We start from the raw sequence: 14492 nt of genomic DNA, 5'->3' as shown, positions 1-14492 counted from the left end.
GGTGCCTCTGTGCTGCTAGATCAGCCTTTACACTTCTGAGAATGTGTTTCACTAGATTCTGAACCATGACTGCAGGAATCCTCTTCTATTTAGCCACAAGAGCATTTTGAAATTGGATACAGATGTAGATGGTAAGGCCGGGTTTACTATCAGATGTTGGGGTCAAGGACAGGGCTCTGTGCAGGCCAGTCACGTCCTTTCTAACTCAGCAAACAGTTTCTTTCTAGTCTTTCTAGTTCAGTTCACAATAAAGCTGTCAGCCTTGAACAGGAACACTCACTCACTCACTCACTCACTCATTCACTGTCTTAACCGCTTATCCAATCAGGGTTGCAGGGGCTTGCTGGAGCCTATTCCAGCTTTTCAATGGGCACAAGGCACACAGTAACACCCTGGATGGGGCGCCAGTCCATTGCAGGGCAGGCACACACACACATACCCATTTACCTATAGGTCTATTCAGTGTCTCCAATTAACCTGACTGCATGTTTTTGGACTGTGGACCGGAGCTCCCGGAGGAAACCCACGCAAACACATGGAGAACATGCAAACTCCACATGGAAAGGACCCAGATCGCCCCACCTTGGGAGGAAAGCCAGGACCATCTTGCTGTGAGGCGACAGTGCTACCCACTGGGCCACCGTGTTGCCCTGAACAGGAACAGCATTTCCCAAAACCAACACTTCACTGTATGATGTATCATTATACATCACCTATTCACTGGAACTAAAGGAACCCAAAGTGTCTAAAATAGCCCTGGATTAATATCCCTTCCACACAGAATTATCCATCAGACTTCCAAATTGTAAAGCATGATTTATCACTCTAGAAATAGTTTTTTTACTGCTCCAGAGTCTAACTGCAGAATTCTTTACATCACTCCAGACAAAGCTTAAATTGCACACAGTGTTCCTAGGGTTGAATAAGGCTGCCTCAAAGTTTCAAATACACTGTTCTAGTGATTCTAAAAGAAAGCCTGGAACTTTGTAGTTAGTGCTCTACCTAAGGACAGACATCTATTACTAAGCTGTCGTTGCTCCCATCTGTTTTCCTGTTATTAAAATGCCACCTTATAATTAAAAATTACTGACCTGCCAACATTTGTCTATAAAGACATATGTTTAGATGTTTTGGCTTGGTACCCACTACCTACAGAAAGTGCCCAGTGTCCATAAACATTTAGTTCAGTAGTGTATCTTACTACATGATTGCTCTTTTAAAGACTTTTTAGAGTATTATGACTACTGTCACTTTCTTGTTAAAGAAATTCTACAAAGGCATCACTCACAGATGTTCTATCGCTAAAAAGCCATCAGTAATAAAATATACAAATCTTTCGAGTGATGTTCAGACTTCCACGTTCATGTGAATAACTCAGAGGCAGATCAAAAAGTGTTTTCTTATATATATTCAGTAAACCTTTAATGCTAGCTCAACTCATTCAGTGTAGAGATGAAAGAGCAAGCCTGTATAAAGCAGCACTTTAAATAACTAGAGTGGCAGGATGGAAAAAAGATGAAATTATATGGACTGCTTTATTCAGCATATAACACATATGTCATAACATATAAGTCCTGTTGTCTAGAGTTTATTACTTTCAAACATGGTAGATCACCCTCAAGATATTCAAATTGTTTTTAAAACCCATGTCAAAAGCATTCCAAAAGGCGCTCAGGTGGTGCAGCGATAAAACAGGCTAGCACACCAGAGCTGACAACTCGGCGGTTCTAATCTCAGCTCTGCTACCCGGCCGTGAAGCTGGGCGCCTTCACAATAACGATTGGCTTGTTGTTCCAGGAAAGGGTGGCAGAGGGGATTCCTCGTGACTGATGCCATTACGACATCTACTGGCTGATTGAGTCAGCCCAGAGTCGTGGAATAATGTGGACAGGGTGTGTCTTTACGCACGCAAAGCTGATTCACACGTGAACTTGCCTCATGCAGGTGAAAACACGTGGTCGGTGACTGCACATGTGTCGGGGGGGCGTGTGTTAGTCATGGCTCTCCTCAGTTGGAATGGAGGTCAACATCAGTAGACAGGAAAGCATAATGCAATCGGGTAATTGGATTCGACTAGATTAGGAAAAAAATTTGGGGGAAATGCAAAAAAAAAGTGTTCCGAAAAAGTTTTTATCATTTAAATATCCATTTTTAGGAGCCTGAGTTTTGTAGTATAGGAATCCAAAAATGACCAGTGATATAATAAGTAGAAGGTAAAAGTAATTTTAGACTTCACCAAATTTTAAATAAAGTAAAATAATATGAAATCTAAGAAAACTCAAAGCTCATTCCTAGTCGAGCTGCTGAGGTACACGAGACCTTCAGAGTCCTGAGCATTTCTCAATGCTGAGGTTCAGAGACCTTCAGAGTCCTGAGCATTTCTCAATGCTGAGGTTCAGAGACCTTCAGAGTCCTGCTTAAAACTCATCCAAGATTTCAGGCCAGAGAAAAAAAAAAAAAAACTAATTACAATGCAGTGTAAGTAGAAACCATTAAAACTGCATATCCTGCCTGCCTCTAGCCACGGCTGCTGAACTATAATTAATTTTTTATTTTGACATGCACCTAAATGAAGCCCTCGTCATCTACACTCTTTATCAACGGTGTAACAGCAAATCTAAATTCCAGCCCTTTTGATCCACCTACTTTAATCATCTACTCCCCTAAAGGTGCCGCTCTGATCTGGTGAACCCCCCTCACCCCCCTCCCTGCTGATCTGCCTGCTACAGCTGTAGTTCATCATCATAAAGTCTCATCATATAGTCTGTAAGCTTAAATTAGATCAAATCTGATTCATAATCAGGTTTATTCTGGCATTGTTTTTTCTATTTTATTTATGCATTTTCTCCAATTTTCTCCCAATTTAATGTAGTCAATTTGTCTTACGCTGCTGGTGGATCCCTGATTGCACTCGAGGTGGGTATATTGCTGCTCACGCCTCCTCCGACCCGCACGCAGCCATTAGCGGAACCCTTTTTCACCCATGCACTCTGCACAGGCGCCTCTCTATTTGCTAATCAGGGTCCTTACACAGCATTTGAAGACCCCACCCACATAGTCCGGTCATCTTGCCCTAGCAGAAACATGTCTGCTGCAGGCACTGCCAATTATGCCTGCTAGATGGCGCCCAGCCAACCGGTGTCAACGCCGAGTTTCGAACCGAGGAGTTCAGGATCTGGACGCTGGTGTGCTAGCGGAATATACTGCTGCGCCACCTGGGCGCTCACAGCTTATTTCTTAAACAAAACACAAATTGTCTTTGCTTACCTTAGATTTGTTTATTAAAGAAGAGTCATAAGTACAGTCATAACTACTGTGTGACTTCACTATAACATTTCCCTGTAGAACCATTGCTACTACCAATTCTATAATATACATGTATAAAGCTTTAAAGCAAATATGTGATTGAACAATCATATCTTTAATTGTCATTTAAAACTAATCTCTCATTAAATTATAATTGCTCAGCCTTCTGAGAATTTATAGCTGGCCCACCGTTCTTTTTAGCCAAAGCAGAGGGAGACAAAGAGGCTTCTTTATTTTAACCCAAGAAAGAATGGAAAAAACATTTCTACCCACCTGTGAAAATAATAAACATGCATAAGCATCAAAAAGCATGTGACCTTACCAGCGTACTCAGGGTCCACATGTGGAGGGTAAAAGCGGAAGTTGATAAAGAAGGGGATGGGCACTCCGTGCTTGAACCACTCCACCACGTAGGGCTGGCCGTTGAGCGGGTGGGACACGTCACATCCCAGAACCACGGTGTCCCCAGCACGGGCTGTCTCAAACTGGGGCTCCTCTCTGACTCCGTGGGCACCTGCAGCAACACATGCAATGGTATGCATTAACTTCATGTGATAAGAAAGTGAATCCGCTGCCACTTGCACAACCCGATCTGATCAAGGATCCCCAATCAGGATCACCACACACCCACTCTGACAAGTGTCTAATTGGCTGCTGCTTCTTTTCACCTGCCAGTGTTGGGTTCACACACAAAGCCGTATTGCTTCCAGCTATGAGAATTACATCTCAGTACCTAACAGTAGTCAGGGTACCGTTGGCACATAATGTGCTTCTATATGGTAAGTGGAGCTGATAAAATGGACAATGTGTGTAGAAACAAGGAGGTGGTTTTAATGTTATGGCTGATCGGTGTATGTGATTCAGTGAAACAGACAGCACAAGATACTACTCCCTTCCTCCTGAGATCACCCTGACTGGAGGTTCCAGCCAAATCAAGCACTGATTCATATAGCATAACATACTACAGCTATGGCACAGGAAGATCAGCATGGCACAGCATAAACCATAACCAGAGAACAGGTCTGTGATTGCTGAAACCGAGCACATGAGCTATAGTGGTCATAAATACTGCTATATTCAGGCCTTTGCATATTGATGCCCGTCACATATCAAAGCTGTTTGGTTAGATGATGCGCCTCATGCTTGTGATTAGATTCTCAATTGCTGAATCTGCCACTCTCAGTGCCCATCTCTCTCTCTCACTCTATCTCTCCCACTCATTCCAAGCCCGGTAATGATGTGGTGATGTGAGACGGAGCGTTGCCAGAGCGTCCGCGAGCATATCTTCCCTGCATCCAGCGCCTAGTGCTGCACCGCCTGCTGATTGGCTAGTGATGACATCACCAGTAAGCAAAACAATCCATGGAAGGTATGACTTCACTGTACACACAGCTGGGAGCAACGAGCAGTTAACGAGTTCCTCTCTGCTCCTCCAGGACCACTGCCATTTACAATCAAGGAGTCAAACCATTCAATCAGATAGAGAGGAGGAGAAAATAAAATAGAATATAAGACATGCTTAAATACACCATATGTCCAAATATATCGAACGCCTTTATTTGTCAAATATACATATGCACACATACAGTACAACGAAATTCTTTCTTCGCATATCCCAGCATGTTTGGAAGCTGGGGTCAGGGTGAAGGGTCAGCCATTGTACAGCGCCTTTGGTGCAGAAACGCTTAAGGGCCATGCTCAAGGGCCCAACAATGGCTGCATGGCAGAGCTGGAATTCAAACTCTCAACCTTTCTGTTGAAAGCCCAAAGCCCTAGCCACTAGGCTACAACTGACCCTTATGTGAACATCACTTTTCAGAGAAGGGTTTTCACAAGAGCATGTCTGCAGAAATTTGTGTTTGACGGGATGAATGTGAACGAACTCCAATAGTCTGCAAAGAGGTCTGACCTCAAGCTTTGGAGTTCTGACCTTATAAATGTTCTTTTCACTAAAAGGGCACACATTTTCACACTCTAAAATATTGTAAAAGCCTTTTTTTGTGAGAATCCACCTCTGGCAGGTGAAAAGAAGCGGTGACTGCTCTCCTCTGCCACTGTAGGTTGGTGCAACAAAGGAGCAATCGCAATTAGGAAATGGAAACCACTACACTGAGATAAAGGGGAAGGGAACTGCCCCAAAAAATGTAAAGAAATCAAAGTAATACATGATTCGTACTCCTAACGACCACTAGTCTAATCATGTCTAACCATTTCAATTAAAACATTTAAATGACTTAACTTTCCCCTTCATTCTTTATATTATAGCCATCTTTCATCACACCATCCACCATATTTAGACCTTGAAAATATTTGTAAAGCGTAAAATTGACTTTAGTTCAGTGCACTGAAATGTGTTTACATAAAGCTGGTGTTGAAGACTGATGTAATAGGAAAACCACACATCAATGCACAGTAACATCAGCACCAGTAAGAGTTAATGAGATGAAGAAAACCAAAAGGCCAGCCGCTGATTTCCATTTACACAGCAGGCATGTGGAGTCATATTATTGATGCTATTGATGAACATCTACTCTGATGACCTTCCTCATGAAACACACACCTTCAAATGGTTTGCCTGAGATGGGAAAACACTGTCTCCCCTTACTGCTATAAATAACCATAAATTAGTTCTCAGTAATAACCACAGAGCAAGATGTTAAGGGTTGACGGACCTGTAATTGCAAAGGAGGATTTTGTAATTGCAAAGGTTTCCATCTCTAGGTCAGGTTGTGAAGATGCAATTCCTATTTAATGCACATTTATAAACAACGTTTCTTCAACTGTCTACTGGCTTTATTCACTATTTCTATGTACAGAATAGAACTGCTGCATCACTGTTTCACACTGGTTTCTGAGCCTACCAGGAAGCAAAGAACCCAAGTCATTCACTCAAACCCTGTGGCATCTAGAGCAGCCAGTCTACCTACTACTAAGTTCTGCTATGGTGGGAACCACAATAATCTCCAACAGTAATGTAAATGCTCAGAGATAACGTAGGTGGTCTGTGCGGCACAAAATCTCCAACTGCAAATCCACAAAAACAGCTTTAAATTTCCCTGTCTTAAGACAGCTTTGATGTCCAAACCCACTCTCTTTAGCCTTAGCAAATAAATGAGTCCTCTGTAAAGCCTCCTACTTTCCCATGAATGTAGGTTTTAGAGGCAGATGGTTGATGAAGGATCAGGACTAAACACTTGTACATGCAGTACCGCTCCCTATGAACTTGGCTGAGAGCTCATCCGGAGAGCTGCTGGACTTTAGTAATCCCCAAAAATAATGACACATCCTTCTGCTTCCGTTTCCAAAAAAACTAGATCGTAATCGGATCTGCACAAGTCTGCACAAGCATCGTCTCTTTGTCCCTTATCTTTCCGCCGAACTTAAAATGTATATAGTGATTGTTACCACAGCACAAAAGTCAAGTTATGCACTCTAACTAGAGACTGTTACACTTTTAAACAACCTCCACATCATCGTTGATATTTAAATAAGAGCTAAAGGGTGTCGAAAATCCAAATATTTAAAAAACACAATGGGTGTGTTCGAAAACCTAGTGAGCTGCCTTGCTGTTTTACTGTCTACATAGGCAGCTGCCTCAGTAGAGAGGATTCTAATAAGTCATCGACTCATAAGGCAAGTTATTCGAACACACTACTTAGACATTTTGAAATTTTAAGATGCCTACTAGTGAGGATATTAAGGCATCTAGGATTTCAAACAGCGTCCTTCTCGGGAGCGCGCATAGGATGACATAGAATGCGTCTATGTAGAGAGCACACTAGGTTTTTGAAAACACCCTATATCCAAAGCGACTTACAATTGAGACTGTATACATTGCGAGCAATTGAGGGTTAAGGGTCTTGTTCAAGGGCCCACCAGTGGCAACCTGGCATATGCGGACTTGAAGCTACCAGTGCTCTTTATCGGAATTCAATATTCTCAGGATGGCAATTGGATGATCAGTGCATCTTTAGTGCCAGTCCCAAGCCCACAGGATGCCAATTCATTGCGGGATCATATTATATGTCAATTTTGTTAACATGCAAAAGACCATGAGCTTGTTGGACGTCCCATTTCAAAAACAAATATTAATAAAATAAAGTGACCTCTGTGAGATCCTTTCAGTTATAACAACGGCCACTTTTCTAAAAAAGCTTTTGAAAAAGATTTTGAAGTGTGTGCCCATTCAGTCAAAAGATGACAGCATTTGTATAGCTGGGCACTGATGTTGGTCAATAAAGCCTCAGTTGATGTTCCGGTTCATTCCAGAGCTGCTCAGTAGGACTGAGGTCAAGGCTTTGTGCAAGACACTGGAGTTTATTTGAACCAGGCTTTTCTTCATGTCTTTATAGAGCTTGATTTGTGCACAGGGGCACAGTCATGCTGGAACAGGAAAGGACCTTCCCTAAACTATAACTGCAAAGTTGGAAGCATGTACTTTCCTTTATATAATTGATTTAATACATCTGTAAGCAATTGTTGTGGCTGAAACATACATTTAAAAATTATAATACTTTTATATAGTACAATATAGTACTTTTATATAGTATGGACAATACTTTTGTCCATATAGTGTATTTTGTTTTATAGATGATTAAGAAACAATCCAAGCTCACAAAGCTCCAAAAAGTAAACATTTAATAGTGACAATTAGGCAAATTTAAAAAGATTTGGGATTGGTAAATAATAAGGAAGTATTTGTAGCAGTGAGTAAGCTGAAGGGGTTGAGCTACTTAAAAAGTTTGGACATCCTGTAAACCCAAGCAGCCTCCAGAAGTGACTTTGACCCAGACAGCTATGTTGCCTCTCTGGTGGTGTGTTTACAAAGAGAAGTGCTGACAGTACGGTTGGGTAACCTGATCTCCAGTTTATTCCACTGGGAACCTGGTCAAACGGTGCACTCATCTGAACCAGTTCTCAGTGTGCAACAATACGGAGCATGTACTGACTGGATAACAGCTCACTACCAAGTCTCTGTCAGAACAAAGTGGGCATGTAAACGACAAAGTGAAGTGAGAGCTGGCATGGAAAAACTGCTGCTGAGTATCTGGTGTGTAATCTTTTCGACACGTCTTCGTATCTTCTAACGCTTTAATTTCCTCTCCAGTTTCCAGCAGCTGTTGTGAGTGTGTTGTCAAGGCTGCTGAGGTTAATCTGTCTGCCAGATGGGAGACGAATGATTAAGATGCAGCTTCCCAAATTCCTCAGAGGGCATCGTCTCGATCCAGAACCCCTCGCCACCGCCTTCCTCACAACTTTTTACAGCTAGCTATGATCAAGACACTTAGCTGTAATGGCGTTAGGGCCTGGTTTAATATCCAGACATGCAGAGAAAGAGAGAAATGATTGGATTTCGCTAATGAGGTTTAAACGCCGCTGTGACTATGGCTTTTTTAATTGTGAGTGAGTAATCAAAGTACAGAATAAGACATTGAAATATGCTGCATCTCCAGTGAGTCTTTCATTAGAAACGGCCTACAGTGGACAAACCTGATTGTTACCATCAAGCGGTCATTAGGGCCAACGCTACAGATGAATAAGGGGAACGACATGGTACAACTGACATACATAACACTGAAAAAGACAGCAGTGGTTCTCGGCTTTCTGTAATGCTGAATTTCTCAAGTGGTTTCCAGTCCAAATGGCATGAAAAGATTTCTGCATCCTTTTGATTTTCTACTTGTGCACATATTTATCACTGTAGGTTCAGAATTTCACTTAAAACGAAACTTTAACATAAACAGCTGCAAAAGATGATTTAATCATTTAAGAGAAGAGATTTATTATGCGAATTATGCAACACCTATAATAAACAGTGAAAAAATCTAACCGCCCCTCTAAAATGAATAGCTGGTTGTGCCACTTTTAGCAGCAACGACTTTAACCAAATGCTTCCGTTAACTGGAGCTCAGTCCTTCACATTAACATAGAAATTTTTGTCTCACTCTTTGTTAAATAATTGCTTAAATTCTGTCACATTACAGGGCTTTTTAGCATAAACAACACTTTGACTAAGCCACTCGAAAACCTAAACTTGCACAGGGAAACAAGCCCAAACTATGTTGGGCTGCTATGTTGGGCTGCCTCCCATCCTGGACATCACTTACTTAATCTGCTGCACTCTGGGAGACGCTACAGGTCCGTCACATTACGAACAAACAGACTTAAAACAGCTTCCCTCACACAATATACACTTCAGAACGCTGCTCTGATGACTGACTACTTTGTTCAATTACTGTTTACATGATTCACACTAACAGCACTTTATACATAGCTGCTGTATGTATATGTGTATATATATACACTGATCACCATAACATTAAAACCACCTCCTTGTTTCTACACTCAATGTCCATTTTATCAGCTCCACTTACCATATAGAAGCACTTTGTAGGCCTACAATTACTGACTGTAGTCCATCTGTTTATCTACATGCTTTGTTAGCCCCCTTTCATGCTGTTCTTCAATGGTCAGGACCCCCACAGGACCACTACAGAGCAGGTATTATTTGGGTGGTGGATCATTCTCAGCACTGCATGGTGGTGGTGTGTTAGTGTGTGTTGTGCTGGTATGAGTGGATCAGACACAGCAGCGCTGCTGGAGTTTATAAACACCTCACTGTCACTGCTGGACTGAGAATACTCCACCAACCAAAAATATCCAGCCTACAGCACCCCGCGTCCTGTGACCACTGATGAAGGTCTAGAAGATGACCAACTCAAACAGCAGCAATAGATGAGCGATCGTCTCTGAATTCACATCTACAAGGTGGACCAACTAGGTAGGAGTGTCTAATAGAGTGGACAGTGAGTGGACACGGTATTTAAAAACTCCAGCAGCACTGCTGTGTCTGATCCACTCATACCAGCACAACACACACTAACACACCGCCACCATGTCAGTGTCACTGCAGTGCTGAGAATGATCCACCACCTAAATAATACCTGCTCTGTGGTGGTCCTGTGGGGGTCCTGACCATTGAAGAACAGCATGAAAGGGGGCTAACAAAGCATGCAGAGAAACAGATGGACTACAGTCAGTAATTGTAGAACTACAAAGTGCTTCTATATGGTAAGTGGAGCTGATAACATAGACAGTGAGTGTAGAAACAAGGAGGTGGTTTTATGGAACATACATGTATTTTTAAATGCATATATACATAGATTTTACTGCTTATACAACCACTGCCTCTAATACAACTACTGCCTCATATTTCAGGAACTGTGCTATATATCTACACCACACCTCAGGTATATTTTATTTTAGATTTATATTCACTACTGCTGTGCACATTCTGTGTTTTATGTATTACATGTTCATATTTTATCTTCTTTTGCACTCATTAGCTTAGTTTCATTTGTCTTATTCTATGCTGTCTTATGCATAAACATCATCAGAATGGCCTCTTAATTTCTCTCTGCAATGACATCATCAATCTAACCAGTCAATGTTTGTTCCTCCTTGTTTTAATTTGGACATGTCTAATGAATGCAGCTAGACTATTGTTAACCTTCATATAACCATGTTTTATTTCAAAGAGCTAAACAAAGAAATTCGGAATAGGTTTTTTTTATTTCAGACACATTATTCTTATAAAATATAACTTATTCTCTTTTACCACAAACACTTCCATTTTAGCTTTGTGTATATATGTGAACTGAAAGTCCAATTATCAGAGTTATTGACTTAGCTGGACTGTTAAGTGTTGAGCTGAATGTAACTGTCAAAGTTAATAACTGCAGTGTTTTCCATGTTGCCATGCTAATTGATTTTCACTGAAACGATCACTGGAAAGAAAAGCTAAGCTTCACCGCACCGCTCGGTTCGATACAGCTTACCTCTTTTGTAACATCTGGTAAAGGTAAAGAGAAAAAAATCAATGGTGTTTTTCAGCACTTTCATTTTAACTGCTGAAATACAGGGGTCAGGTGGTGGACTGTGCCCATTGATGTCATGACATCACTCCATCTGTGATCAGCGTCCAGATGCACTGTACTTGCAGGAGTCATTGTTTTGGGTGCTCCTGTATTTTGAGTCGCCACAGCGGGTCATTCTGGTCTTCATACCTGATGTGGCGCAGTTTTAACCACGCGCCCATCCTGATGCAACACTGTTCATTTTATTGGTGCCAGGGACCAGACTGTGAGCACACTGACAAGTGTGTCCCAATGTCTGTGTAAGCCCTACTGGCCAATAGCATAAAACCCTGGATCTAATCAGTAGTGGGCTAGCGTATATTTTACCACTGTGCCACCTGAGCACACTTGTTTTATATACGCATAGTGTGGTTTGCATATTCATTTACATGAAGTTCCATATTCAGCACTAAGAACTATTTTTACATAGAACTGTCTTTAACTGACATTTCAATTACACTACAACAAGAAATAGCCCAGATCATTGTAACATCTACAGAACAAATCAAAATAAAATAAAAAGAAGCTCATCATTAAGCAGTGGAGCAAACCTAAGCAGCGTCTGAGATTGAAATTGAGGTTCACAGAACAACCACATCCAAAGTGTTTTACCAAATCAGCCTTTATTGAAGAGTTGGAACCAAAAATAGAACCACTTACAGAATAAATACTATAATCGCATGCGAATAATTTTTTTAAAAAGGTTATTAGTGATATGGAGTGCTTTTCAACAGCAGGGACTGCATCTGCTCAGGGAAAATACATGGTCCACATCCATCTCTGGACAGTATGTAACAAATGTAACTGATGTCCCTGTGCAGCCCAAAATTGTGATCTTAACCCAGTTGTTCCATTATGTTGGAACAATATAATACTTATCCACAAAAAACATCCTTCAAAAAGATTTCAATACAGTGCTTAGGAACAACATTACTGCGTTTACTGCGTTTAGCAGACGCTTTTTATCCAAAATGACCCACAGTACTTTGACAGTATACTGTCTAAGCAATTAAGGGTTAAGGGCCTTGTTCAAGGGCCCAACAGTGGCAACCTGGCAGTGGAGGGGTTTGAACCAGTGACCTTTTAGGCTACGACAAAATGAGAAAAAAAGCTCTCAGTTCCTAGTCAGACTGAAACTCCAGGTTATGACTTATGAATGTGGGATGGATCTATAGCACACAAAGCTGAGATCTATGTTCTTAAATCCTGTATTGCTGGTGAAATGCTGAGCATAACCAATCCTATTAGTCTGCAACTTCCTCTGAGTGTAACATCTCCTCACAATCCCTCGCTCTCCTGCACCAGTACCTCTAATCCAAACTTCATCCATAGAAAGGGCATGTAGAGAATCTGATTATAGTGCTACACACTATAGAGACCACACACACACACACACACAGCCGCACAATCACGCTGTACATCCTCAGTGAAAGGGCTCCCCGCTCATTACACAATCCACATTCACTACACTGCAGTCTGCTGCTGCCTGTGATGACGTCTCTGTGCTGGGACGCTACGCTGATCTTTATTTCTCTTTTATCTTTCAGACATAATTCTCTGCTTACCACTTATATTATTTATTACACCCTGTATCCCAGGCGCTTCGTCCACTAGGTGCACAAGAAGGAAAATTATTGTCCATAGAAAAATGGAAGTTATTGCCTATATCCATGATAGGACGTATTAATGCCATCAAGATGGTGACACTCCCAAAATTCTTATATCTTTTTCGGAGTCTTCCCATCTACCTCCCGACCGTTTTCTTTAAGAAACTGGATTCAATAATCTTATCATTTGTTTGGGCATATAAAATATCACGCATCTCAAAAGTCCACCTGCAAAAATCATCCAAGGTTGGAGGCCTGGGACTACCCCAATTTAAATATTACTATTGGGCAGCAAACATTAGATCTCTTGCTTTTTGGAAAGACATTTCCCAGTGGCCGGAGAATGTTGAGCCTCGAGAGATTCCTCGCTGGGTAGACGTGGAAAAGTGGTCCGTAACCAAATTTTCACTTTCAGCTTTGCTCTATTGCAAGCTGAGACCGGGTGACCCCTTGTTGCGGACAAATTTTTTAATTAGAAACTCGATTAAAATTTTAAATCAAATAAAGACATACTGTAAGGTTCCTTCAGTGTCAATTTATAGCCCTATTCTATACAATCATACATTTTTGCCTTCACGGATGGATGAAGTCTTTAGTATTTGGGCTAATAAAGGTCTCTGTTCAGTGAAAGATTTGTATATTGATAAAATTTTTGCCTCGTTTGCTCAACTAAAAGACCAATTTGACCTCCCAAACACTCATTTTTACCGCTATTTACAGATTAGAAGGTATGTACAAGAAAATTTTCCAAATTACTCCTTGAAGCCTACCCCCCACCCAGTTTTTGAATTCCTTTACAAAACCTCCCCTTTTGCTCGTCGCATGGTGGCCAACTTTGTAACACTACTGTCTTCAACCCCGGATACTAATAAACATAGGGAAGATTGGATTAAAGAAATAGGAGGGTCTCTGTCTGAGCAAGACTGGGAGGAAAGCTTGTCCAGAGTCTCACGTTGCTCCATTAATTCTAAATACAGGCTAATACAATTCAAGGTGCTTCACAGGTTGTACTTCTCTAAAACTAGATTAAATAAAATATATCCATCAGTCTCCTCGATCTGTGACAAATGTAAAATTGCAGAGGGCACTTTGGCTCACTTATTCTGGTTTTGTCCCATGCTACACAGCTTCTGGACTAGCATATTTTCTTTGCTGTCAAGGGTGCTCGGTGAACGTATCTATCCTAATCTTGCGTTGGCACTTTTTGGATATAATGATTCTATAAATGTTTTTTCACAACTACAGCAACAGTTCTTGATGACGAGTATGGTGGCAGCTAAGAAGACTATACTTCTTTGCTGGAAGTCTCCCCAATCCCCTTCTTTTGGAAGGTGGCTGTCTGAGATGTCAGTGGTTGCTCAGCTGGAGAGATTGAGGTGTTCTAGCGCAGCCGCACGTGGGTGTGCTGAGTTATTATGGAACACATTTATGGATGAGTTAGGAAGACCATAGGGAATTATTTGTTTATTATTATTTATTTTTATTTTTTTTATTATTATTATTACTTTTTTTTTTTTTTTTTTTTTTTAATTGTTTAAATATGTTTTTCTTTTTCTCTAATTGTATTTAGTTTGATTATCTGTTTTGTATTTGTGTGTAGGGGTTGATGTTCTGTTTGTTCATGTTGTTCTTCATGAAAACTTAAATAAAATATAAAAAAAAA

General features: G+C 41.0%; 1 protein-coding gene across 1 annotated transcript in view; it reads right to left on the bottom strand.

Moving 5' to 3' along the window:
• The window catches only part of igsf9bb (immunoglobulin superfamily, member 9Bb), a 100395-nt gene that overhangs the window by 68573 nt on the left and 17330 nt on the right, over nucleotides 1-14492 (bottom strand). Inside the window, exon 2 of the mRNA XM_063011931.1 lies at nucleotides 3629-3820. Within this exon, the coding sequence (XP_062868001.1) occupies nucleotides 3629-3820 (192 nt within the window). The remainder of the gene's footprint in view (nucleotides 1-3628; nucleotides 3821-14492) is intronic.

The sequence above is a fragment of the Trichomycterus rosablanca genome, chromosome 16, assembly GCF_030014385.1.
Source record: "Trichomycterus rosablanca isolate fTriRos1 chromosome 16, fTriRos1.hap1, whole genome shotgun sequence".
Taxonomy (NCBI): domain Eukaryota; kingdom Metazoa; phylum Chordata; class Actinopteri; order Siluriformes; family Trichomycteridae; genus Trichomycterus; species Trichomycterus rosablanca.
Note: the sequence above shows the minus strand (reverse complement) of the source record. Positions and strands in the feature narration are given on the sequence as shown.